Source organism: Lagopus leucura, unplaced genomic scaffold, assembly GCF_019238085.1.
Source record: "Lagopus leucura isolate 7727_CA_CO unplaced genomic scaffold, USGS_WTPT01 Super-Scaffold_100022, whole genome shotgun sequence".
In the NCBI taxonomy this organism is placed as follows: domain Eukaryota; kingdom Metazoa; phylum Chordata; class Aves; order Galliformes; family Phasianidae; genus Lagopus; species Lagopus leucura.
The window spans coordinates 3,666,827-3,692,747 of record NW_024962275.1 but is presented as its reverse complement, the minus strand read 5'-3'; the positions used below and the strand labels follow the sequence as shown (position 1 = coordinate 3,692,747).

The 25,921-nt window shown below is 46.3% G+C and overlaps 2 protein-coding genes across 6 annotated transcripts; both read left to right on the top strand.

The window, feature by feature from the left end:
- The first annotated feature begins 551 nt into the window (after positions 1 to 551).
- On the top strand, positions 552 to 11,551 carry GFI1B (growth factor independent 1B transcriptional repressor). 3 transcript variants are annotated; one of them, XM_042879161.1, is made up of 8 exons: positions 552 to 641; positions 993 to 1,110; positions 5,519 to 5,647; positions 7,130 to 7,282; positions 7,728 to 7,996; positions 8,162 to 8,299; positions 8,705 to 8,870; positions 9,196 to 11,550. In XM_042879161.1, the coding sequence occupies exons 3-8, from the start codon at positions 5,533 to 5,535 to the stop codon at positions 9,372 to 9,374; spliced, it is 1,020 nt and encodes a 339-aa protein (XP_042735095.1). In that variant the 5' UTR covers positions 552 to 641; positions 993 to 1,110; positions 5,519 to 5,532; the 3' UTR covers positions 9,375 to 11,550. The 3 variants fall into 3 exon arrangements, with proteins under 3 accessions (XP_042735095.1, XP_042735096.1, XP_042735097.1); XM_042879162.1 differs by having other exon boundaries at positions 572 to 625; positions 996 to 1,110; XM_042879163.1 differs by lacking the exon at positions 552 to 641 and having other exon boundaries at positions 704 to 1,110; positions 5,523 to 5,647; positions 9,196 to 11,551.
- A 3,475-nt stretch (positions 11,552 to 15,026) lies between these two features.
- On the top strand, positions 15,027 to 25,629 carry CEL (carboxyl ester lipase). Of its 3 annotated transcripts, none has more exons than XM_042879159.1 (11): positions 15,027 to 15,224; positions 20,851 to 21,001; positions 21,224 to 21,346; positions 21,911 to 22,108; positions 22,194 to 22,324; positions 22,622 to 22,729; positions 23,071 to 23,188; positions 23,620 to 23,806; positions 24,328 to 24,531; positions 24,695 to 24,892; positions 25,379 to 25,629. In XM_042879159.1, the coding sequence occupies exons 1-11, from the start codon at positions 15,210 to 15,212 to the stop codon at positions 25,554 to 25,556; spliced, it is 1,611 nt and encodes a 536-aa protein (XP_042735093.1). In that variant the 5' UTR covers positions 15,027 to 15,209; the 3' UTR covers positions 25,557 to 25,629. The 3 variants fall into 3 exon arrangements, with proteins under 3 accessions (XP_042735093.1, XP_042735094.1, XP_042735092.1); XM_042879158.1 differs by lacking the exon at positions 15,027 to 15,224 and adding an exon at positions 19,999 to 20,350; XM_042879160.1 differs by lacking the exon at positions 20,851 to 21,001.
- Positions 25,630 to 25,921: the final 292 nt, after the last annotated feature.

The window sequence follows — 25,921 nt, the reverse complement described above, 5'->3', positions numbered from 1 at the left end:
TCTTTCCCCCTCCCAAGGCTATGGAAAGATCAGCTCTCTCCTTGTTTTCCCCCCAAACAAGAGTCGTGTCTGAGGATTCTCCAAAGAAAATCACTGCTCTTCAGCTTCCATCTCACCTGTGATGGAGAGCCACCAGGTGATGAGGAAAGGCGTTTTGCCCTGCTGTGCTTTCCCTTCCCTTACCTACCTTACAGGCAGTCAGTTATTCCACACTTGTAAACCCATTTTCAAACCTTTTTTGAAAGCGAGTGATAGAAGTAATACAAATTCTTATTATTGCTCTTGAGGTGAAGAACTTCTTACAAAGGTGCTTGTTATGTGTTATGTCTGTACCTTATATGCAGCTGTATATAGATAAGAGCAGTGCCTAAAATGCATATAGACTGCATACACACATCTAGGAGAATAAAGGCTGATTAACAAACATCTTTTTCAGTTATTACTGTGAAATTATTTCTTCTTCTTTTTTTTTTTTTTTTTCTTGGAAATTGGAGAGAAATCCATCCTGGAATAAAATAATTTTGTATATACATGCTGTATGGTTTTGTTGATGAGACTGAAGCATGGGAGTGTATGTGAGACAGATGGCATGTCTGTTTGGGAAAGATACGATGCATGGATGAACGTGTGTGAAAATACAGGTTTCTTAAGGGCTATTTTTTTATTTTTTATTTTTTTAAGAAAAAGCATGGAAATGCCTGCTTTGTACATTATTTCCCCATGTCGTGCTCTTTGTCAATATGACAGAAGAGTATTCCTGCAGAAGGCGAAATTTAAGGGTGCTGCCTCCAGGGTTTGCAGCTGGGCATTGTGAATTCTCTTCAAGTTTTCAAAGTCCTGGGAAGTTTTGATAAGCAAATACTTTCTGGGCTCTGCTTCTCCATTGGCTCTTTCTTCACCGCCAGATTTTGACACAAATAATCTGATTGAAAAATCAGGGAGGGGAACGGGGGCAAAAAACAGAGAGAAAAAAGGAGAAGTTTCTATTTCAGCAGGCTGCAACTAAGTGAAAAAGTGGAAGAAGGAGCCCAGAGAGAAGACTACGTCTTGCTGGGGGCTTGTCTGGGGAGACATCAAGGCAAATCCAGTGAAGCAGAGTACCCTAAACAGGTGATTTATTTATCCTTTTTAACACTTTCAGTGTCACTGTCCGGCTTGTTTCTCTGATCTCGCGCCCTTTGCCTTATTCTTTGCTTCTGTGTGCAAACATGTAACGTAGCTCCCCGCTAAGTCAGTTGTGTTGAGCATTCCTTTGTGAGAACGCTTTACTTATATCAAACTTCACAAAAGTGACATACTGTATACTTGCTTTGCACCCTCACATGCACGCATGAAAATGATAACAGCAGAATAAAATACAGAAGATGTGTCAGTGGTCTCAGATATCCGCATCCCAGCGAGTTCTGTGCAGCAGGAGCAGTTTCCAGCTGTAGACTTCTGTACTTGAGCAATGAGGATATACTCTATTTTTCCTTTTAAGCGCTCTTGTGCAGACTTTTACATTCAGATTTAGTACATCTCTGCTGACTTAAATGATTAATTGTGTAAGTTTTGATACCGATTTTGCTAGGTGAGAACTCAGTCTCTCCTGTTGAGGATTTTTGCTTCCAACCTATAATTTATATCACCTCTCCATCCTTTCTAAGCACATGCTAATTAGTGTAACAATTTTTAACATATGGAATTTGGTACTTATAAGTGTCTAATATTTACCTGGCTGATTCAATGCATTAAGCAGGAAAACAAATGGTTTACAAGTCCACAAACTAAATGCATATACAGAGAGACATAGGATGTGTTAGACTGTGCCGTGTAAGTCTATAAATGAAAGCTTAAGGCAGAGTGCTAAAACCAGTGGCATTCCCAACATCGCTAGGAGCAAAGGAGCTTTCTGAAGGACAAATGCTGCAATTATATTATTAGCATTCTGTCTAGATAATAAAGATCTCCACAGATTTCCCATCTACTTCTTTAACAAAATGTTCACTGTAATTTTCAGGCTCTGGCATAACGCCCATCTGCCCGTTCTTACTGCAGGAATGGAAAGTGTTCTGTGCATCTTCCCCCACTCAAAAAGCCACATTCAAATTACTTGCCCCAACTACAATGAATTTTACACTGGCTTGATCTCAGTGTAAAGAACGGGAATTCTGAAGTATTTTATATTTAAAGAGTCAGAAGTCCACAAAACTTCTCATTTTACTTGGGCTCTTAAAAATGTCACACACAGGTTATGTTTTGTGCTTTTTTCTTCACAAATACAGTCTTGCAGTAGATACACTGTTCTTCATAGCTTAATTTTGCCAGGAAAAAGAAAAAAAACACAAACCAATATTAAGGTTTAAAATAAATTAAGCAGTAGGAAGGAAATGAGCCTCTTTCAGGCTAAAACTTTATATACCCATCAATTTACATAAAGCCACGCATCAATTTTAAGTTAAATTAAGTAAAATTAAGTATTTCTTCTGAGTGCCATGGGAGAAAGGGCTTCATTGCTACAGTTTACATTGTAAATTTGAAAATGGGAAACCTGAATTTAGAAAGACTTCGAGGAAAATGAGTCAGCTTGAGAATGGAACTTACATGGCACCTTGGGTTCCTGATTCAGGATGGCACAATCCTGCAAACCCTTGCCCCCAAAATATGGTAATTTGGGGTTAATTGTGTCCCTGAAGGAACTGCTGACAGAACAGACCCATAACCTCATAGAGGGAAGAGAGAATACCAGTTTCTTCTAAAATATACCAAAGGAGCCAATCCTGTGGTTTTGGGGACTGTGAGCTGCTGTGTGCTGAGATGGGAACTGGGGCTTCAAGAGGAACACGAGCCCTTACAATTTAGGATTAGGATACAAATTAGGATCTTGAACCCAACCCATCCATGTGCGCCTCAGGAAGACGTCCTGCCCAAGCAATGAACTCTGCCATGCAGTTATCAGAAGACAGAAACCACTGCCACTGGAGCTGGCAAAAACAGGCTCCCTAAAAGACAAGACCAGTTTTTAACAGAAAGTCAAAGCAAAATTCTGTTGGAAGCTCCAGTGATGGTTCAAGCCACAGCAGGCCCTGCTGCCCGCTGCACTGCATTCCCTGTGAGATGCACTGAGCTGTCTGTAGCAGCTCAATTAGCTGCTGATAATCTTGAGTTTCAGAGAGGGAGAGAGTATTTTTTCTCTGACAATCTGTGCTCCCCAGCTTTCCCTCTATGTTGGCTGTGTGAATCACAAAGACAGTCCGATGCAGTCGTTAATTAACTATGCTTGGGCTCCCAGTTCCTGTTTTCTCTGCAAAATGGGGTGGGGGAAGGTAACTTCCTTTTGCAACGTTCACTAGTGCATTAAAGATTGTGTTGCTCAGTACAGGCTTATCAGCAGCCAAGATACTGGCCCAAATTTGACTTTTGCATATGCTGGGGCAAATTCATCCAGAAAAACCCTGGTGATTTTTAGGCAGCTACTTTCAACAGCCACCTGAAAAGATGGGCTGGAATCAGTACCTTCATATCCTGAGTGCATGGATACTAGAGTAAAACACAGCAAGGCTGTTTTTGCCACCCATCTGCAGTCCTCCAATGTATCTGTGAGTGCCTCTGGATGTTCCAGCTGGTAGGCAGGGAGAGCAGCCTTTCCAGGAGCACTGAGCACACGTTTTCACCTTGCCCTTCACCTGCTACTGGAGCCTCTTCCTCCACTGTGTGGGAAGCCCAGGAAAATTAACTGGTTCATTTAGGCAGACAACGCATACCAGCAAGCTTTAGACATCTGAATAGTCTCTATTGTAGATGGCACGGTCCTGCCCTCTATGGGAAAATCCCTTTGACATGAGTGGAAATCCCATGTAGAAAGGGCTTGTGGCAGGAGTTTAATTTGGGGCATGTCTGTGTTGTCAAGTTGTCCAGGCACATAGATCCGATCCGGGGCTGAGCAAGGGTACTGAGACCTTCCCACCATCGCTGCTGAGCTAAACATTTCCATAGGGTGTGAGGCACACGGCCAGGCAGAGCACACTGCTGCAATGGTCGTGGCCATCCCAGAGCACTTCTGTGCTACTGAGCTGAGTGCTTCTGCATGCAGGTCAGGACAATACATTTCATGATGCTTAAAAGAACCTCACTGGAGAGTTGCAGAAATGTAAATACAGCGATGTATTTCAGCATCCCTTCTCCTGTGTGCATACTTATGATTCCTTCTCAGTACTATTTTGTTCTCTTACTAAAATTAAATTAACACATCCACTCTTGGCTTGTTGTCTCATATTCATCTCAAGTCACATGTACATTTCTCGGAAGAAGATAAAAACAGGTGAGTCATTTCAGAAGAAAAAAAATAGCTAAAGTCATACATGAAAGTGGGAATCCTGGACCAGAATTAAAAAGACAGCTGGAGCTGTAATGGGATTTCTAAGGGGACTGGGGCTGGTGAGCACCTGACTCCCACAGACAGCAGTGAGCTTCACTGGCCACAGCAGACTTTGCTGCATGAGTGCCCTTTGTATGTGTAAATGTAGGCAAAGCTGCCATCATAGATCTGGTGTAAATCTGGTCCCTTGGACCTTTAAATGAAACACCACTGGGCTCTGTGATTACATTTAGCATTTAGGGGTAAGCACATACACTTCTGAACCCTAAAGAGGAGCAAGAGAAGAGCTTTTCCATCCCTGGCTGTTTCCAAGAGCTCACACTGCTCTGCCCTAACTTAAGCAGACACTTCACATCATTCCTACTCAACAGGAACAAACTGTATTCTTTTTCAGTAAATAAGTACTCTACGCTTCAACTGCTCCTGAGAAAAAGAACCCAAGCAATAACATAATGCATTTGCCCATCGGTTGAGAGCCAGGACTTACTGCTGACTTTCCATATGAAATATAGCAAGATTTGCTTTTAGTGCTGCTATCTTGAACAATTACTAGGGAAAATGCAAATACGTATGCAAATAATGCACCAGCTGATATTGCCATACGCAGGATTGAGCCTGTTGTCACACTGTCTGCATGAGAACAGTTGTTGGCCACGGGGAGCGGGCACAGGGCGGGCTGGGCTCTGGGTAGCAAAGATAACAGATGCATTGCAAGAGAATTTCATATGATTAAATTTGAGCATTTTATGTTAGTTCCTAACCCACCATTTCAACGGTCTGTGATATCTGAGTCGGGTCCAAAAGGTAACCTCTCTTTGCTCAGCCTCTGCTTGACTTTGTCAGCCAGAACAAAGAATGATGTCAAGGAGATTCTGAGTTCTGGTGTATCCCTGCCACACGAACACTTTTGGTCTGTAACAGCTTACGCACAGCTGTGTGTTTTCGCCAGACTTAAGGCCCGTTGAGCGCCTACAGCCAAGCAACCACTCCCATCCCTTCAGCTGGGTGGGGGGCCCTTTGAGGTGGGCTATCTGTCACCCCAGCAGAAGGGTTTTAATTCTCACCTCTGCTGGATGCAGAGCTGAGGTGCTGTGGGAGCAAGGAGGAATAACCCCACAAACTGCAGGGATTTACATGCTGTTATTCCACGCTTCTGCCCAGGCAGTGAATGGAAAATGCCGCGTTCCTTTTTGGTGAAGAGCAAAAAGGCTCATTCCTACCATCAGCACCGCTTTGTGGAAGATGATCTGTCTATATTCACATGGGATCCAATCACCTCTGCTTTCACTGGTGAGTCAATACATCCACCGGGCATGTAAGAATACACCGAGGCAAATAAATAATTGAGTAAGCAAGCTAAGGGAGCTGGATGAATGAGCAAAAGAATTACTAAGGGCTCCCATGCAGGGATGGCAGTCTGAGGACAAACTGGTCCCTCTGTGTGCACCCTCTTTCTGTTGGCTAAATCCACATTGTCATGCTGGAAATGAATTTAGATCCTTCCTTTGTTTCCTGTTGGGCTGCTGCTATTATAATTCCAGCAGAGCGAGAATCCCTTACACTGGCAAGCTTTGGGCAGATGCAAGCACTGGAAGCCCTGAGTAAGCACAGAGTTCCTGATGGCCAGTACTCTACCTGTGTGGGAATTAGACAGAATTCTGCCTTTTGTTTTTGGCTCTTGCTCCAGTTGTTGACTGCCATCTCCATTCACCATATCTTCTCTACCTCAGTGTTACCACCTCCTCCTGATGACTTGCAAGGAAGGTTAAAACTAGAATGAGAAAATAGTGATATCCAAACACTGACTGAAAGGAATCCTGTGCACTGCAGAGGAAAGACCAGCTACTGTATGCTAGATTAACACAAACCAATGCTGCTTCTGCCTATGTCTGCTGCCATCTCTTCTCCTGGCCATGCTCTCCCACAGCCATCCATGCAATAGTGGGGCTGGGACAATTATCTCCTTCCTTCAGGCCCCATTCAAATTTTCATTATTCAAATCTAGGATCAACTTACCCTTTGTTCTAGCCCTGGCTGTGGAACTAGAGTCCAGCCCTATGATACGCTTGATAGAAGAATGGAGGCAACTTTCCAGTATTAGTTCCTCACATCATCCCTTGGCCATCTGCAGTGCACAGGATGGTTTGGATGACACGTGGATGCTCTCCTTCAGCAGCCCAGTGCTGTCTGCAGCAGAAATGAGGCACATGTATTAGACTTCTGGTTTAGATTTGTACTATAAATTATACATCTAACAAGCACTGGTTGGTCTATTAAAGGGCTGGGACAGGCATGGAGAAATGTGAGTGGGCAGAAGGACACAAAGCTCTGTGGCAACCTTTGCAGCTGTACAGGCAGCTACCTCCCCTCTCAGCTTCCTTACTTGACTGTCTACTGAACTCTCTGCTGGGAGAGATGGGGAAGTTAATAAGTTAGTGATCGTTAGTTACCCTCATAAATGAAATGGTTTTAAATAAGGAAATTATTCTTACAGAAATGTGGCAGCCTAGGGTTAATTTGCTATAGGTATATGTTGCATCAAGTGCCATATCATATCCTGCCCCTCTCTAAATTGCATATCTCATTCTGCTTAGAATTTCCCTTTGCCAGCAATGGACAGACCTTGACTGCCATGCTGACTGGGCCACTCTGTACCAACTCAGGGAACTGAGTGGGTGATCTGTGTGTCCAAGCATGAGTTCACATGCTTAGTGCACTGACTGTTCTCTTACTGGCTAGAATAAACTAACTGTGACCCTACTGTGATTACAGCCGCAGGAGACAGAGACAAGACACCAGAGGATGGCAAGAAACAGGACCTGGAATGGGTGGTTCCAAAACAAGAAAATGATTCTTTTCAACCAAAGGAAGAAAGTGTCCCTGTCCCCTACCTGAGCAGGATGCTGCCAGGACCTTCAGCTCAAGGTCTGCTAACCAAAGCCAGAATTGCAGAATAGATCAGGGCTTTGTAAGCTTAGGGGGCCCCTACGACTGGGTCCAGATTTTCAACAAATGGCAGCTCTTATTTTGACACCAATGGTCAAACTTGCCCCAGGCAGAGATCATTAAAATCTTTCTGTATTTCCCTTTATGATTCTGGTTTAGATCAGCATCTCCCTGAAGCATATGGCTATGATTCCCAGCAAGCAAGCCTCCAAACCTCAGCAACAAATGTAACTGTGGTGGGTGATATGGGTGTCCCCATGATATTTGTTCAAGAAAATAATCCCTTAACATCCCCTCTCCATTAACATTTCCTCAGATTGAAATCAAAGTCCTAAATCAAACATCATATGGGCACCAGGACTTGACTTAGCTTGGGGGTAACTCAGCACTGGTATGACACTCACTTTCTCCCTCTCCTTTACAGACTCAGACATGACCATCTCAGGTCTGCAAGTCAAACACTGCGCTAGCCCAACCAGCACGCCTACCTTCTACAAAACCGTCTTTTCTTGGGATGCTTTCCAACTGCCATACAGCTACAGACAGATGTCTTCCAGCATGCAGTCAGCCCTCCTGGAGCACCCAGTCAGCCTGTATGGAAGCCATCTCCTGTCAAGCACCGAGCCCCCTCTGGATTACAGCATGCGGTACTCCTCAGACATGGAGACCTACCACTGTGTGAAGTGCAGCAAGGTGTGTGGCTGAGAACCTCAGCCATGAGTTGGGGCTGGAGGGGGCTAAGAATGGTGCAGTTTACATGGCCTGTGAGAGGGAAGAATCAAATAAAGAGTAGGAACTGTAAACAGAGGTGAAAACAAAGCCGGCTCCTGGAAAAATCAATGGCATTTTGTTTTTCAGGTGTTCTCCACTCCCCACGGCCTGGAGGTCCACGTACGAAGGTCTCACAGTGGGATCCGGCCCTTCGCTTGTGAAGTATGTGGCAAAACCTTTGGACACGCTGTAAGCCTGGAGCAGCACACCAACATTCACTCCCAGGTGTGTAGCATCCCAAGAGAACTGCCCTCCACAGCCCAGTGGTGCTTGGACTTTTGTGACGAGGGAGGTGATGCTTCCTAGATTACACATGCAATGGCTTTCCTGCAGCACCCAGCGACAGAAGCTCTGAAGACCACAGATCATAGTTCTCACCTTTCCACTCTCAGACAGTCCTTGGGAAAGTCCTGCACGGGGAGGATTGTTGCTACTAGTTCTCCTGTGCCTCACCTTCTCTTAAAGGATGCAGGACAAACAGCCAGCTATTTCCCTAAATCCTCCCTTCATCCTCCTTGTATTAGCACATCAGCCCATGAGCTGAGATTTGCTCCTATCTACCACACTCTTCAAGCTGTCACATGTTCTGCAGCCACTGATTGACACCTCATGATTTTCTTTCCCTACCAGGAAAGAAGTTTTGAGTGCAAGATGTGTGGGAAGACATTCAAGCGTTCCTCCACCCTCTCCACACATCTGCTGATCCATTCCGACACACGGCCCTATCCCTGCCAATACTGCGGCAAGCGCTTCCACCAGAAGTCGGATATGAAGAAACACACTTACATCCACACTGGTGAGAAACAAAATATTCCCATGGAATAAATACAAACTGGAGTCCCTCATGTCTACACACACACACACACAGAGTCATTCTTTTCTAAGTCTGAACATCCCTGAGATGCACCTCCTCCTTTGTGTAATGAGGAGCCACTCATTATCCAGCCTCTGGTCCACAGCATGCTCACCCCCAGCCCTGGATGCAGAAAGGGCCTGGGACCAAGATGGGGAGGGCTGCCTCTGGTGTTAATCCCCCCCTGCTCCTCAAGGAGAGCACAGACACTGGCAGGCATATTTCTTTCTCTTTTGAGATCTTTCTTATCATCTTCTTTGCTCTGCAGGAGAGAAGCCCCACAAATGCCAGGTATGCGGCAAAGCCTTCAGCCAGAGCTCCAACCTCATCACCCACAGCCGCAAGCACACTGGCTTCAAGCCCTTCAGCTGTGAGCTCTGTGCCAAGGGTTTCCAACGTAAGGTGGACTTACGGAGGCACCGGGAGACCCAACACAGTCTCAAGTGAGGGATGGCTCCAGTTCTCTGCTGGGGTCCCACTGCCAGTGCATGCTTCATGGAAGACAACCCTCCGCAGCATTTCCATCCAGCATGGGGACTCTCATTTCATTCAGCTCACATCGCTTCCTGCACTTTCCTGAGAAGTGACAATGCCACGTCATTGGCTTTGGTGTTCTTGCAACCCCAGAGCCTTACACACCCCAGTATGTGACAAAGAAACCTGTGGGAGCTCTCACTTCTTGGTTACAGCAGGTATCAGGCCAGATCTGGTATCACCTGCTCAAGCATAAATGCAGGGGAATTCCTCCAGGGTCACAATTACTCTAGATTTACACCATTCAGAATTCAGTCCATCACACCGACCTGACCAGCAGTGAGGTGGGAACACCTGGACTAGTAGCAGCCACAATCTGTGCCAAGCTGCTGCTGTAACCATGTTCTGCTTTGATGGTTAGAAAGATAAGGATAGGGCATGCAAATAGATTGTGTTCAGTGAGTTGTTTTTAACCTGGACAGGGCTTCTGCAGAGACTTGCCCAGGTCATAAATTCCAGCAACAGACACCTAAAGTCATTTTCTTTCAGTGGAGCATTTACTGTGATCAAGTGACAAATTAACTGCATCCTATTTTTAGCTTGGAGTAGGAGGAAAATATTGGGAAAAAAATAGCTCCTATCCCTAACTAATAACTAGGGTCTCTGCATGCATTCCACACCCACATCCTCCAGCAAAGATCCCTAAGCAAGGGACAACCAGATGAACTCCAGGGAAAGCCATGCCACAGCACTGGGGTTAAGCTAATGAGCCCTGGATCTCAGTACCCTGGGAGAGAGACTGGCTCTCAGAATCCAGGCTGGGATGTTCCCCAGTGTTGCACTGTGTGCTGGATTTATTGGCTTAAATCTGTCCTGGACAGCTCTGTGTCACTGCACGGTCAGGAATGACCATGGATGTAGATGTCAAGGGCCAAAGAAACATGATTTCCTTCCACTCTTACAGGAGGAAGTGGTCTAACCTATATACACTGGCATGATATGAGTACTTCACAAATATTACACAAACACAGCAGTGGTATTTCCTCCTTCTTGCAGGTCTAGAGGTTGAAACAAAGCACAGGAAGAAGTAAATAGCTGGCTCTCCTCTAAGCTCTGCTGTGTTCTCAGTACATAACCTTTGGCAAGTCACTGCACTGCTCTGACTTCTATTTCTCCACACCTCTTGGTGATGAGGCGTCATTCGTTCAGGTTTGTAAAGTCCCTTGAGTTTTTGAGAGGAAGGACAAAGTATTATTATAGCATTAAACAGACAAATGCTTGCTGTTGAGTGGGGCATTGCAGCAGGGCACAGCCCACTCCGTGACTCCATGGCATCGCACGATGACTCCTATGGGAAGCAGCCTGCAGAAGGGGCTGTGCCATCCACCATCTCACTCCAAATGCTCTTTAAGGAAGGCTGCCCCCACGGGCAAAGAAGCAGCAGTCCAAGTGGAAAATTCATTTACTGCCCAGACAAAAGGGTTCTGATCCTGTCCTCAGCTACACTGCTGCAAATCCAAAGCCATTCTCCTTACTAAGATTTAAAACATACTTGCCCCTGTTCTTTGCTTAAGCTGTTACTCATTAATACGCAGCCTGGCAACTCGAAACAGAGTCTGTACTCCTGGCTTGTCCTTGCACACTGTAAATATGTATTTATACTTATTCTAATGTATATTTTTATTGCAATATACCAGACAGCGACAACATGTACAGGCCTGCTGGGATTTAACTGATAAACCTGTTACCTCTCAGTAGCTCTGCCAACACAAGGTGCTTTGTGTTAAAAACATTCATCTCAAGAAAGTCTTGTGCTCAGCTCTGGAGGTGCCAGCTGTGGGGGCAGAAGGGGAAAGGAAGGGGGTGACAGTACAGCATTGCTCCCCTGTTAAAGCTGAGCTGTTCTGCATTTTACCATGCCAGAACCTGGTCAGGGTATGGGCTCCCAGGGAGAAAGCAATGCCCAGGCCCTATCTGTGACACCAGACACACATGCACGAACCTCAGATAAGGTAAAAACCATTTTAGCTTATTAAAATTGCTGCCAAAAATGCAAACTGTGTTTATTATTTCCCTCGTCCTCCTCAAATCTGCAAACAGAGATATACAAAGAGCATCTGAACGGCTCTGTAGCTAACACCCTCCAGCCCCAAAACAACAGGCACACCAGCACCCAGTCCACATCCTGGGGGACAGCAGGTGCTTCTGACTCATGAGAAGCTCCTCAGTTTTGAAGGAAATGCTGGTGTACATTGATCAGCACCATAGCAAGACTGCCAGCAAAACCACTCAAATCCAAAGCAGCCAGCTAGGTTTGAGCCTGCAGAACAAGATCTAACTGTATCCATTAGATTTCCTCTCTGCCTCTGATTTCTATGTGACAGAGAAGTCACAGCCTTGAATAGGTGGCTTCTAGCAAAGAGAGGATCACCCAAGAACTTTCATTTATTTCCCCTGGACATTGGGAAATAAAGCTTTCACCATTCTTCTTTGTTCCTGAGCCTAAAGATCACCAAGGAGCAGTCACACCAGAGCAGGCAGTGCCAGCCTCACCCATCTACTTGATGGGAGCCAAACCCTTTCCCAGGAGATGGAAAGGCAGGGAGTAAAGACAAGCTGGGTGAGCATGGGCAGCATGCTGTGCTGCAACAGGACGGGGTGGGCAGACTAGCCCACTCTCACCAGCTCTGTGAACATATCTCCACAAACACAGGTTGTGGAAGGAAGCCAGCTGGCAAAGGTGCTTGCAAGACAGAAAAACAAGAGTCGGAAGGTGGCTTGAGAAGGAAGAAGGAATTAGCTTGCAGAGTTTTGCACTAAAGCAATTTAAAATATTTCTTCCTAAAGAGCCTCTCTGACTCAGGCCACCAGGAAACACCACCTTATGCTTAAAGGAGCAATGGATGTCAGCAGCTCAGAGGAAAACCAAGCATGGATCCTCAGCTCCTCAGATCAGGAAGAGATGTCCTTTGAGCAAGAAGCTGGAGGGACCCCCACCTTGGTTTCACTGCCTGCTGTTCTTTGCAAAGAGAAATACTGTGACAGTTCCAATCTGCCCAGCAGTGAGAGATCAGAAAGATCTTAGTAAAGATCTTGAGGAACAGCCCCAGCAAAGTCAGCGTGACAAACACAGCGGTGTAACCTCACAGCCTGCTTGCAATGGACCTCCCAGGGCAGGAGCATGGAGCATGGGCTGCTCTGGCCTGCTGCTCAGTGTGTGGCACCCCATTTCCAGATTGAAAGGAACACCCCGTTCTCTGGGGCTGGCAGCTCCACTCTGCACCATTCCCCAGGCTTCCATCCATGCTACTGGAAGCTCTGAAAAATCATAGAATCATAGTATCATTGTCTAGGATCATCATGTCCAACTCCAAGTCATCCCCGCCATGCCCTCTGACCACATCTCCCTGGTTCAGGAGCACTTCCAGGGATGGTGACTTCACCACCTCCCTGGGCACGAAGGAGAGAGGAAAGAAGCAGGTCTGGTCCTACCCAAGTGCTTCAAACCCAATGTGATCCTCACTACTGAACTCACACAACAGGCACCCAAGGATGCTGAGCACCTGTCAGGATCAGGCAGTTGGTGTCACCAAGTCCAAACACACCTGGCCTTGTTCTCCAATAATGCAAATTCTCCCCAGTTCTGACTGTTCTGAAAGTAACCCCTTTCTCCACCATCTCCCCTTGCATCTGAAACATTCTGGTCAGTCAATCAAGGAAATAGATAACAAAAAGCAAAATCTCAACTAATCTTTGTGGCTGAAGAAAGAACCGATTGTTTTTGCTTCTCCCTGAGCCCTACCATAAACGCTGCACTTCCCCAGTCCTCTTCACACCTTCATTCCTTTATTGCCAGGGAAAGAAAATCCTCAGTCTTGGGGCTGTTTTGTTTAGCAAATGAGGGACATGCAAAGCAATCCTGTTGAGCAGAGGTGAGCCTCTGTCTTCCAGACAGCCTTCAGGTATTGAGAGAAGCAGACCAGAAATATTGTGATCGAAGGCAGATTTAATTCTGGACACAGGGTGCATCTTTTCCTAATGAAGACAGCCACAGGACACCTGCAGGAAGAAAAGGTGCTCTCCTGGTTAGCACGGCATTATACTGGAGCTTATCTTCAGATTGTATTAACTGACAGAGAAGGCCAAACTGAAGTTCTCACATGTGTTGGCAAAAGTTAGAGAAGGTCTGAGTGGAAATGAGAGAAAGGATGGGGAAGAATTTGGATCCAGACAGGTATGGGTTGCATTGGATAAAAAAATATTTGCTGAGTCCAGTTGCTTCCCATCCTAGACCACACAAGAGTGTTTTCAGTGAAAGGTTAAAAGCAGAGTCCTTGCAGCAGGCCATTCCCCCAGTGCTGCACAGCCTGTTGTAAGTAAAGGGGATACAGCTGTACTCCCAGCTGCCAGTAGTTTTGTGCTAACTGCAACAGCAACACATGTGGAAACCTGGAAGCAATACACAGTCTCTCAGTAACAGCTGCATAAGCATGTTTCCTTGCATGGGACAAACATTCTTGCCTGCCATTAAAAGGGCCTGGCCACAGATAGGGAAATACTACATAAACTTTTTGTTTGTTTGTTTGTTTTAATCAATTATTCTGCTTACAAAGCAGAGATGTTTTCCCACTTTTGACCTGGAGCAACACGTCCACATGGGAAGCACCAAACCACCACACCAACCATCCCAGGGCAGCTAAATCAGTCAGTTCTTCTATGGTAGGTGAGACCTAAGAAAATGCAGACCTGTGCAGCAATTACAGAACCAGCACACTTCAGCTAACAGTCACCACGGACACACACGGATCCTATGTTCACAACCCTGACCTGAGGTGCCAGATCTGCCACATCTCTTGCATGACCTTGGGCAAGACATTAGATCTGGATTTGTGAAATTGGCTCAGCACCCTATGCATAGAAAGGTGCTCATAGAAAACTTCAGCCCATCTGCAAAAGGAGGATAATTCCACCTCTCCCTTCTATTTCACTTGTTTTTTTTTTCTTCCTCCACCCCCCCAACGGTAAGATAATCAGACACAGGACTGCCCCTCCTTATCTCCTACAAACAGTGCCTTGCACAATGAAGCCTTGATCTCAGCTGGAACCTACTTAGTGCTACTGTGATCCTAATAACGAATGATAGAAACATACTTCAGCAAAGCAACCCAATTCTGTTAGTGGCTTAGAAAGAAATCCTCCAAGCACAACAAGAACATCAAATTAGAAGTTAAACTTCATGTAAGCAGAGAAACGAAGCAAGTGGAAAGACAAAGGATAAATCAGACAGGTAGCATTTCCATCAGTGAATAATATTTAAGGGGGAGAGAGAGAGAGAGAGAGAGACAGAGCTGGATACTGATGCTACAGACATCCTATTTGACCCCCCCCATTCTGAGGATGCTGCCTAAATACAGGCATTTCCAATCTGGCCCTTGGGCTGATTTTGACCTGGTGGCCCAAGGGTGATCATCATTCACCTCACCAGACTGCAAGGCAGGCAGAGAGCAAAGAGTTCCCAGAAATGGGGAAATCTGAGGCCAGGGAGGAGCTGAGCATGCACCGGGCTCAGCTTTAGCCTGATAAGTTTATCAGGCACTGCCGGCTGCTAACTGTCAGCCAGCAAAGTGGGCCTGTTAGGGAGGGGGAACAGCTCCCGGGGTCAGATAGAACAGCCCCAGCCTTATCGGAGCGCCTAAGCCAAAGCGGGAACTGGAGAGAGTGAGCACTTTCCAACCACTTCATCTGAAGAGCAGACAGATTGGCAGGAAGGACCTGTCAGCCTGCTGCTCCCAGCCACGAGCCCTGTCCATGCAAATGACACCGGTAAGTGCAGTAGGAAAGTTGCAAATTTGGACATAGAGGCCTGAGGGAAGGTGAGAGGGAAAGCTTTCCTAGGAACGTTGCCCAAAGGGGAGAGTCGGACTCAGAAGTTTGGATACTTACTGCACAAGGTGATCCTTCAGAAGGCTGCCATCAAGCCTTGAGCTTGGAGCTTGAGCTCCAGCAGCTCAGGCTAACGCTAAGGCACCAAATTTCAGCATACAAAAAATTGTTTTGTTTTCCCTTTAAGAAAACAAACACATAAATAGAAGAAAAACCTTCTCATCCATTCTGAGCAGCAAAAGCATGGACCAGCAAATCCTTTCACACTTAGCTTTAGTGCAGCAATACCCAGATCTCTACAGCAGACTCTCCCATGTTTGGATGAACTCCCTTTCTGCACACCTCAGTCATGACAGAGGGTAAAAGAATTGTTGCACAGCACATTTCCTGCTTGGTTTCCCTGCTGAGGATGTGCCATGCAGGATAGAAATAGTGTAAGACCATGAGCTGAGACACACTGCATTCCTACAGCCCCTCTAACCGTATTGTTACCGTGTCACTGCTCATAGTAGTGGACTGCATGCAGGGCATTGGGCTCATCTTCAGGTCTTTTGGTTGAAACAGGGGACTCAGGTCCTGTCTGTGTCAGGAAATTTTGCTGAGAGATGGCTCAAGTAAAAGCCCTGAGCCTGCCCCACAAGAACATGCTACCTGCCAACAAGTGAGTACGTTGGATATCATAGAGAGGGCTGGGGACAGCAACACTGTAGGACAAGATATCTTCTACATGAGCTAGTCATTCAAAGGCTCCCTTTATGACAAGTAGAGCTTTATGACAGAGAGCTTGTTCACGGCCATTTAATTCCTCGGTGCATCAAGGGCTCTTAACCAAGCTTTAAGTACAACATCCACACTTAGCAGTGGCCAATGCACTTCTGAGGTTCAAGGCTTTCGAGTTAAAAACAAATCAAAAAACCCACCTACTGTTGATTCTACTTTCTCACTGAGGAGTTTTAAAGCAATGGGACTTTATCTTACATCCTAGGCTCTTCTATATTAAGAACTTTGGTGGGATTTTTAGCAGTGGCCAAGACTGCTGGTTTCTTCTCTTTATATAATAGAAGTTATCTCTTGCTTCAGCTGGGGAAAGGGAAGTCAGATGATGATGCATTCCTGTTCTTGCAAAGACACCATCCTGAGGGCATGGACATGGTGAACCACTGTGTCACTCACACATCCCTGCCCCAGTGCCTTATTTAGATCCAGCCTGTAGTGGCTTGTCTGTAAATCAATTGGCTCAATAAGCTCCTAGGTGTGAGCATCTAGAAACTGCAAATCCATTTTTTAATACTGAGGCATCATGAAGAGTGATGAACATGAAACTCAAACAAAAAAGACTTTTCTCCTATCTTTGCTGCTGTCAGCTGATCCAAGCCAGTCACTACCCTTCTCTCTGTCTCAGGATTCCCAACCACAAAATGAGGATAACAACACAGACATACCCTGAGATCAACAGATAAGAGCAAGGTAGAATTGCTGTACATGTGCTGGGATGGGACCTGGCATTATGAAAATAAATCCCATAGAAAATGCACAGAACATTAAAGCATTGTGATCTTCCTACCCCCTATTAATTTTCCACCTATAAATATTCCCCCCGACAACAGTTGGCAAGGATTAAGCCTTTGTCTGCAAGCTTTCTCACAGCATCATTATAAATTTTCAGGAGATGCAACAAAAGAAATGTAGTTATCAGAATCTACAGTTCATTCTGTGTCCCAAAAATAAGTCATTGGTATTAGCTCCCAGCCCCACTTCCTCAGTTCCCAAGTCCCCAGCAATCTTAGCTCCGAAGGGAATGTGACTCAGACCCTTCAACTGAACGGCTGTCATCTGCAAACCCTGATGGCTGGATGCGACCATGGCTTTATCGTGGCCCACCAGCTGCACGTACAACCCTTGCCTCCTCCCCAATGATTCAGCAAATCTTCTCTGAGGAGAAAAACAAGCATACAAGCGAACAAATCACAATGTCAGATTACAAAGATGAGCGGGGAAAAGCTGCAGCTCAAAGAAGGGAGATAAAAGCTGGTGAAATCGCATGGCATAAGGGCTGAAATGCCTGATAGACTTTTTATGGAGTGTAGCAATAAAAATATAAAACATAGTTGTCTTTCCGCATCCTTACTCCTTAAAATATTGCTAAGTGAGAACACACATGTAAGGAAATGAAGCACATTCCACCCTCTGTGATGTGGGCATTGCACAGGGCTGATATGGAGCCCTTGTGGCATCACTGAGAGCTAAAGAATCCATCCTGTTTTACATTGAAATTAAGTTCTACCAGGCAAAGTATTTTCAAAAAGAGTTTCTGTTCACCATAACCAACACTTTCAACGGCTCCGAAGCCTGTTGTCAAACACTTAACAGCTAGAGATCAGTCAGAAAATGTAGTACTTCTGAATGGCATTCAGCCCAGATATTCCAGTCAGAGCCCACTATTTCCAGAAATGCCATGTTTGCAAGTGTTTGCAATTCACAGAGCACTCATGTCACATTTATGGAACATCTCAAGCTAGTGGGTCCTCCAACATCTGCGAGACAGAGATGCACCCCTCCACTAGATTAAATGCAATAACAGAAAACATAGAGAAGAAGCATATGTACATATTTCAGTACTGAACTACAAGTAAAGAGGACTGACTTACCTCCCTACAGGTTTGTGTATTCTTTGTGAATATTAATGTATTCACACCGATGTGAAATCACAGTTCATAAAGCCTACTGAAGCCACTTACTACGTCTTCAAAAAGACATGAATCAGAGCAAAAGTGCGTTGCTTCAGGGGGCTGCTCCATGGGACACCAGGGCAACAGTTGACAAGGCAAGAGTAAAGCAAAACCTTCAGGAAAGCAACCATGAAGTACTGAACTGCCTCATACCCACTCATCTGCCAACCCCTCCCCAGGGTTTAAACAGACCTGTGATCGTAGGAAAGAAAAGAAAGCACTCCTTGCCCCTTTCCTATGGGCTCCTAAAGGGAACAGGATTTTAGTTTAGGTACTTACAGAGCGGTAGCAGGGAGGCTGAAATTAAATGATCACTATGGCCCTTTTCAACTCAGGCCATTCTATGATTCTATGAATTAACAGCACCTGAATTACACTTAGTTGAAGTCACATCTGTCTCCTTTTAAAGCATTTCCCTTTGCAGTTATGCCACCTGCTCTCACAGGTCTGGAGGCTTTCCTCTCAAGTCTAATGATAATCAGCTGTATTACTTAAAGCTTGAGTGTCAGAGCCAAGAGATGAAGACATTTGTTTGCAGGGAGAGCATTAAAAATGTAGTGCCACTGCACCCTACAGGCTGAAAATAAAGAGTCAATCATTCTTTATATGTACATACACACACGCACATATATATATATCACAGTATCCAAATGAGGCTCATCACTTTTGAGAGGGAGGCTGGATCAGGACTCTTGCACATTTAGGGCTGGCAGTTCTGCTTCTGCCCCATACCACAATGAACAATTCTATTGCCTGTACTGCTGGGATGAGCAGGAAAACCAGCAGCTGTAACACAAATACACACTCACTACCAAAGCCCTGGCTAGAGCTGTCCCAAACACTGCTATGTATGGGTACCTGATGATGGGGAGCACTGTGAGAAACAGGAAAGTGTGCCTTCATAGGGCCAGGAGTTCAGCCCCAACCAGAGGAGGGAACAGTGCAGGGGGTGACCCTGCAGCGGAAACCCCTACCCAGGCTCCTGAGTCTCAGCAAGATCCATGTGAGATTTTGGAGTGATGCCACTGCCATGGGCTGGAGCTGTGTGGAGGCTATGAGAAGTCAATGCCATATGTTCCTCTGACCACATTCACTGGATCTGTTCCCTCCAGGCCCATGGTCACTTATGCCTGAAGAACATTCTGTGAGATCTCCCACAAGAAACAGCTTTTGTTTTTCTCACGGCACTCCTTTATCAGCATTTAGAAGGGAAAAAAAAAATCTTAATAATTGCATTTCCATGTTATGCTGTCCCTGTACCCTGCTGAACTCCAGGAGTTACAGTGGAGCAAAAACAGAAGCGTGCAGCCTTTTGTGTAACAAATCCATCTCATCAAATCAGCAATCAATTGCATGGGGGGTTTCTCTCTGGTAGTACAGGGTAACACTTTCATCAGACAACTAGAGGTAGTTTGGCCATTTGGATGGTGTTTTTTTAACTGGAATTTCCCTTCCTCGTTGATGTAGCAAAAGTCTTCGTGGTTACAAGTGTGTGATTCCAAAATCCACGAGGAGCTGAGGCCAAAGTAAAACCCACTGCTCATACAGCTTGATCCTTTCTCCTCAGTCATCTGGAAAACAGACTTCATTTTTGCATGTTCCCATGAAATCCGCATGCCTGTGTGTGCCATAGGCAGACAGCAAACCCAGTCCTCTACCCCAGCAATGCCATCTTTGTGAACTTTGATGATGAAAAAGTCCCAAGCAAACCACTGGATGCTGTTGCATGGACCTGGAAGAAAGTGTGCACCAATCCTGTGGATAGGAAGGTGGAGGAAGAGCTGAGAAAAGTACGTGCCATGTTCCTGAGCTGGGCTGGGCACTCAGCCCTGGTGTGCTGTGTAGGAAAAGACTGCATGCAGCCCTTTTCTTTGACTTCCTCCAGGTGGTTGCAGTCCTACTTGCTGGCTCCTCTGTAGGTTTTGGTTGTGAGGTTCTGTGTATAATACTGTTAGCGTGGCCTATTGAATTACAGCAGGATTCCAAATCCAGGCCATGGAGTTCAATTCTCTTTCACTATCTGAATTTTGATTGAGATATTTCCTTACACGTGGATGGCCTTCATCCCATAGAAGCAACACCTGCAGGGCTCCCACACTGTGACACCAGCCTCCCTCAGCCAAGGTTTAGCCTTGGCCTATTTATGTACAAGGACTTACGCAGCATAACTCAGAGCAAAAACTGCGTAATGGCACTGGCACATAGCTGCACTGCTACCTATATATACATATGTTGGGCTGTGTTTGGAGGCAGGCTCCTCAGGTGCATACCATGGCTCGCTGGGCGACTCTGAGCTTTGCCTTGTGCTGCTGCCTCGGGGTGGCACAGGCTGCGACAGTAAGTACTTAGGCATTTCTTACAGCTTCCTAAGACTTTTTGCCTGTTCTTGCCTGAATGAGCAAATTTCTCCAATGTCTGCTCATGAAAAAGGCCTGCAAACAGTGACAGAAAAGGCAGGGTATTGTTCTTGAAAAGGCTGTCCCTGGTGTCTTCACAAAAGCGTCCTGCACAGTTCTTTATCAGATCTGGCTTGGCTTAAATCTTAAGGCTGTAGGTTCTCACAGTCAACCATGTACACATGGAAGAGCAGAGATATTGCTGCTGGCTGTCTGCTCCGAAGGGCAACATGAAGGACATTGGCGTGGGCACATCGCTGGCAGCAGCTACCTGTGGGCTTCCCACCAGGAATCCCAGGATGGCTGGGGGAGGGGGCTGTGAGTCGCTTTGTGCTGGGGGACCCTCCAGCCATGGGAAGGTGTGGGTGCTGGCAACATGAGAAGCCTCAGTCATGAAGGATTGCAAGGGATTTACTTTCTTCTCAATGGTACCACGTTTAGCTTGGTGTGGTGCTCACCGAGGGAGGTTTTGTGAAAGGCAAGAATAAACGACGGGGACTCCTGGGGAGCTATGTGGACATCTTCAAAGGGATCCCTTTTGCTGCCCCACCAAAGACACTGTACGACCCCCAGCCTCATCCTGGCTGGGAAGGTAAGATCGAGCTTTGGGTTTATTTTAACTTCTGTCTCTTTAGTCCATTGCTGGCAGGAGCTAGTTCACACGGGAAAGGGTCCCACTCGCTCAGTAACAGTGGATGGGGAGGCTTTGTTGCCCCTGCCAGACTTACAGAGGGGAAGATGGGTGGACAGAACCTACAACCAAAAGAGCTGACACTTCTAACCAGGACCTGTTGTATTCCCTTTCTTCTCTCAGGAACACTGGAAACAACAGAATTTAAAAGTCGCTGCATGCAGACAACGGTTGCACAAACTGATGTCCGTGGGGAAGAGGACTGTCTCTATCTGAACATCTGGATCCCTCAAGGGAGGAAAGAGGGTATGTGTTTGGCAAAGACCTGAGGAGGAGATTCTCAGTTGCCTTCTGTGGATCAACTGCTTTGGGGCATCCCTCAACAGCTATGTTTCCACAGCGAGCAAGCACAGCACTGGTTTTCAGTGGGAAAGGTAGGAGAGATTTCAGCCACTGTTCCCCAGCTGCATTCCACTGGGAGTTGCAGCCTCTTCCACAGAGCAGAGATTTTCTTGGCCATAGGCTATCACAAAGCATCATGTCCTTGAATTGGAGACAACCCTTTCTGGACAAATGACTGTCCTACACTCTAGTAGAGATTTAAAAGTTCTTTTCTTGTCAAGAAAAGAGATTAATTTGCATGGGATGTCAGCCAATAGGGAAAGCCCACATAAGTTTGTTGTCCTGGGAATGCTTTTCCAATGCTCTTCCTGTGGTGGGGTAAGATGACAATGAAGATGACAGGGGCATTTGCGTCAGCCCCAATAGGTTCATGCCCAAGTGGAGCAGTGCTCAGTGAATGGGCATGGAAGTAGGCAGCACCTTCTGGCTGTGTAGTGCTTCACGCTGCTTTTCCTCCTCACCTCCTAGTCTCCACCAACTTGCCAGTGATGGTCTGGATCTACGGCGGTGCCTTCCTTCTTGGAGGGGGTCAGGGAGCCAACTTCCTTGACAATTACCTCTATGATGGTGAGGAGATTGCTGTGCGGGGCAATGTGATTGTGGTGACCTTCAACTATCGTGTGGGGCCCCTGGGCTTCCTCAGCACTGGAGACGAAAACATGCCAGGTACCACAGTTGCTCCCTCTTAGGGGACCCTGCCCAGCTGCCCACCTTTGCCCTGAATGAATGGTGGGTACCCTCTGTTACTCAGGGAACTATGGGCTGAAGGACCAGCATATGGCTATTGCTTGGGTGAAGAGGAATATCAAGGCCTTTGGAGGGGATCCAGACAACATCACCATCTTTGGGGAGTCAGCTGGTGCTGCTAGTGTCTCCCTGCAGGTCTGTTGTCCTTGTTAGACCACACTATAGCTGCTTCTCATTTCTGCAAATGGGCAAACCAGCCCCCTTGGCACTCTGATGCTTTCCTCCATGCATGCCATACCCCCTTGCTCTCCTCCTCTTCTCTCCTTCTCATCATACCACCTTTTTACTTCAACTGCTGAGTATAACAAGAGCTGGCTCCTTCCCTGGACCTTGTGTACAAATTGTGAGGGGGATCGGCCAGCTCTGGCATGGAATTGTTTCTTCATGCTTTCATGAATGAAACTCTCTATTTTGTGCTATTTTGTGCTGCAGATGCTGTCCCCAAAGAATGCCGGTCTGTTCAAGAGAGCCATCAGCCAAAGTGGTGTCGGTTTGTGCAGCTGGGTCATCCAAGACGACCCACTCACTTGGGCTAAAAAGGTAATGTGCACCTCTGCAGAGGGACCCCAACCCACAGAGGGAGGCTGGCACACAGGACAGTTAGTAGCCTGCACACCTACCTGGGCTGGCTGGATCGTGGCTGTGTCACTCCAGGCAGCAATCCTGAAGCTGAAGTCTTACTTGAGGGTACAAAAAAAAAATGAGATTTCATAGAAAAGAGCATAGCAAGTATGGGATTTAGCAGGAGCCACGCTGCCAAACACAGAGCTCTGGAAACACGAATCTTTGAGATTAAAACCAAGCTCTTCTCTGGGAAGCTGGGAATGCAGCCTGGCTTCAGAGAGTAATGCCATAAGCTTTGTCTCTCTCTTCTTCTGCAGGTTGGAGAGAAAGTGGGCTGCCCCACAGATAACACCACAGTCTTGGCCAATTGCATCCGTGCCACTGACCCCAAAGACGTGACACTGGCCTTCCACTTGGAACTGGCCTCCCTGTCTGGTATGTTCCCCAGCCTATGCTGTGTCCTCCATGCACAAAAAGTTCACTAAGCCTTCAATGGGGTACTGGGGTGATTGCCAGAAGTATTTAAACAGTGCTTGTGTCATTCAGTAAGGGGACAACAATGACAGATTCTGCAGTCACTCCTCCACAGACAGGTGCACACTGTGCTGAGTGAATGCTGTTGGTTGTGCAGTGGCAGTGGTGGCAGATCAGTTGTCTAGGGGTTGTGCCTTAGCTCCAGAACAAGTAGCTTTCTGTTCTGCAATGTTTCATGAAAGCAGCAAGAGGAATTCCAGAATACAGCTTACAAACAACAACAAACTGACAACATCCATCTTTTTTTTTTTCTTAAGCAAATAAGATACGCTAGGCCACACAGCTGTTTTTTCCATGCTCCTAACAGATTCTGGATTTGCTTCCTGCTGCAGGTCCCGTGGTTCATACACTCACCATCACTCCCGTTGTTGATGGAGACTTCCTCCCTGACTTGCCAGAAAACCTCTTTGCCAATGCTGCTGACATTGACTACATTGCTGGGGTCAATGACATGGATGGACATTTATTTGCTGGCGTTGATATACCTGCTATCAACCGTCCATTAGGGAAAATGACTGCGTAAGAGGACATTCCTAAAACCCTTATCAAGAGAAACTTTAACATATTCCCAAACACCAAAGACTGGAAGGGGCACTATCTTCAGCACAGGATGTCACTCCAAGCTGGGGTGCCCAAGGCATGTGTTGCCAAGCCCAGAGCCTTCAAGAAAATGATCTAATTTAGTGGGGAAGCCTTCCCAAATATATTTAAGATACCCCTGAACTCAGCAGTAGAGACAAGCATGGCAGCCCTGATGCTCTCTGTGTGGAGTGTGTTCATGCAGAAATGCTGGGTGCCTGGCCATAAGACCCCTCTTTCAGGACTAAAAGAGCTTATGGTTCATTTGGAACCCAAGCGGTTCTGCTGAAAAGGTTGTGTCTCTCCATCTAAGACCTGGATTGAAACTCCTGGCTTTTACTTCACCAAACAGTTGCCAACCACAGGTGTTGGATGTGAAACATCAAAGGGAGCTGGGACAACTTCTACGCTCCTCTTCAAGCTGCTGGTCCTCAATTATCTCATACCTCTTGTCTTTTCAGGAGCGAGTTCTTTGACTTGGTCGAAGGACTTACTGCAGAGAGGGGTGAGAGAGCAGCCACCCTGACGTACGATCTCTACACAGAGACATGGGGTGACAACCCAGGGCAAGAAGTCATGAAGAAAACAGTGGTGGACCTGATTACAGACTACATTTTCCTGATTCCCACGCAGTGGGCACTAAACCTGCACCATCAGAATGCCCGGTGAGGAGCACAGCATTGGTAGGAGCTCAGAGTTTGTTTGGGAACCAAAATGCTACTCCCAGCATGAAGGGCTCCATCAGTGTTTGGAGCATAGTTACAAATCCGCACTCCTTTTCCTGCTCCCCACTCACAGTTGCTTATCAAGCCTATTTTATTTCCCCAGGACTGGCAAGACATACAGCTATTTGTTCTCCCAGCCATCTCGAATGCCCATCTATCCAAGCTGGGTAGGGGCAGACCACGCTGATGACTTGCAGTACGTGTTTGGGAAACCCTTTGCCACCCCTCTAGGCTACCTGCCCAAGCACAGGAAAGTCTCATCTGCCATGATTGCTTATTGGACCAATTTTGCCAAGACTGGGTAAGTGATCCTGGTTCCACCTTTGGAGCTTGCTGCAGCACTTCAACCTGTTGCTTTTGTCTATTAACTTCTCAGAAGCAGTTCTCAAAAGCAGAGTGCCCTCTGTACTTTTGCAAACCTGGCTCTATGTCTCCCAGTGCTAGAGTTTGCTCTGAGCTTTCCTCATCCAAAGAACACCTGGGAACAGCAGAAGCATTTTCAGGACTTGTGATCTCTGCTTAAAATTTCTGATGACATTTCTTTCTGAACCCTGGAGTTGGGGCAGGAGTTCAGTTTGCTCTGTGCAGCCAGGGCCAGTGCTAGTGGGAACCAAAGGGGGAGAATGCAGGTTGGCAAGTTGCTCCTAGCAGGCAGAATTGCTATCATTTGTCTAAATTTCAAAGTCTCTCCTTGCACTCACTTAAAGCCTTACTTGAGCACAGATAAGATCTGCAGAGAACACAAATCTGCCATGATAAAACTAAACTTCTATTTCTTTTTTCCCAGTGACCCCAACAGTGGGGATTCAAAGGTGCCTGTTACCTGGCCGGCCTACACCACTGAGGGTGGTTACTACCTGGAAATCAACAATAAAATAAACTCTGATTCAGTGAAACAGAATCTGAGAACCCAATATGTGAACTACTGGAATTCGGTCTATTTAAATCTGCCAAAGACATCCTAGACTGTGGAGCTGCTCCAAGCAAAACCACCTTTTAAAGACAGACCGAGTTCATTAAAGACTTGATTGCAACTGAGGCATTTTGGCTTCTGAATGTCTTTGTCATCACGGTTTACTCCCTATCACTACAGTTAGGCAGGAAGCAGCATCTAGTCTCTTGGCAAAGCACGTTCCCCTGACAGCAGTGGGTCAATTAATGATGCATCAGTGCATCATTGCCTCAAGGTTTGTTTTTGCTTGTGCCTTGCATGATCCCTATCAGGACAGACCCAATCCTGATCTGTACCTCTGGATATTGCCGGATTCTAATCATCCACACTTATAACAAACATCTCATAGATAATTATAATATATGCACACAAATCTCT

What these genes read in the sequence shown, in the direction of transcription:
- GFI1B (XM_042879163.1), top strand. Translation starts at nt 5,533, where the DNA reads ATGCCGCGTTCCTTTTTGGTGAAGAGCAAAAAGGCTCATTCCTACCAT. An exon ending in GCCAGGACCTTCAGCTCAAG is followed by an intron (nt 7,283 to 7,727) that starts GTCTGCTAACCA and finishes TCTCCTTTACAG; the next exon opens with ACTCAGACATGACCATCTCA. An exon ending in ACACCAACATTCACTCCCAG is followed by an intron (nt 8,300 to 8,704) that starts GTGTGTAGCATC and finishes TTTCCCTACCAG; the next exon opens with GAAAGAAGTTTTGAGTGCAA.
- CEL (XM_042879158.1), top strand. Translation starts at nt 20,243, where the DNA reads ATGTTGGGCTGTGTTTGGAGGCAGGCTCCTCAGGTGCATACCATGGCT. An exon ending in CCCTCAAGGGAGGAAAGAGG is followed by an intron (nt 21,347 to 21,910) that starts GTATGTGTTTGG and finishes CTCACCTCCTAG; the next exon opens with TCTCCACCAACTTGCCAGTG. An exon ending in CTGCTAGTGTCTCCCTGCAG is followed by an intron (nt 22,325 to 22,621) that starts GTCTGTTGTCCT and finishes TTTGTGCTGCAG; the next exon opens with ATGCTGTCCCCAAAGAATGC.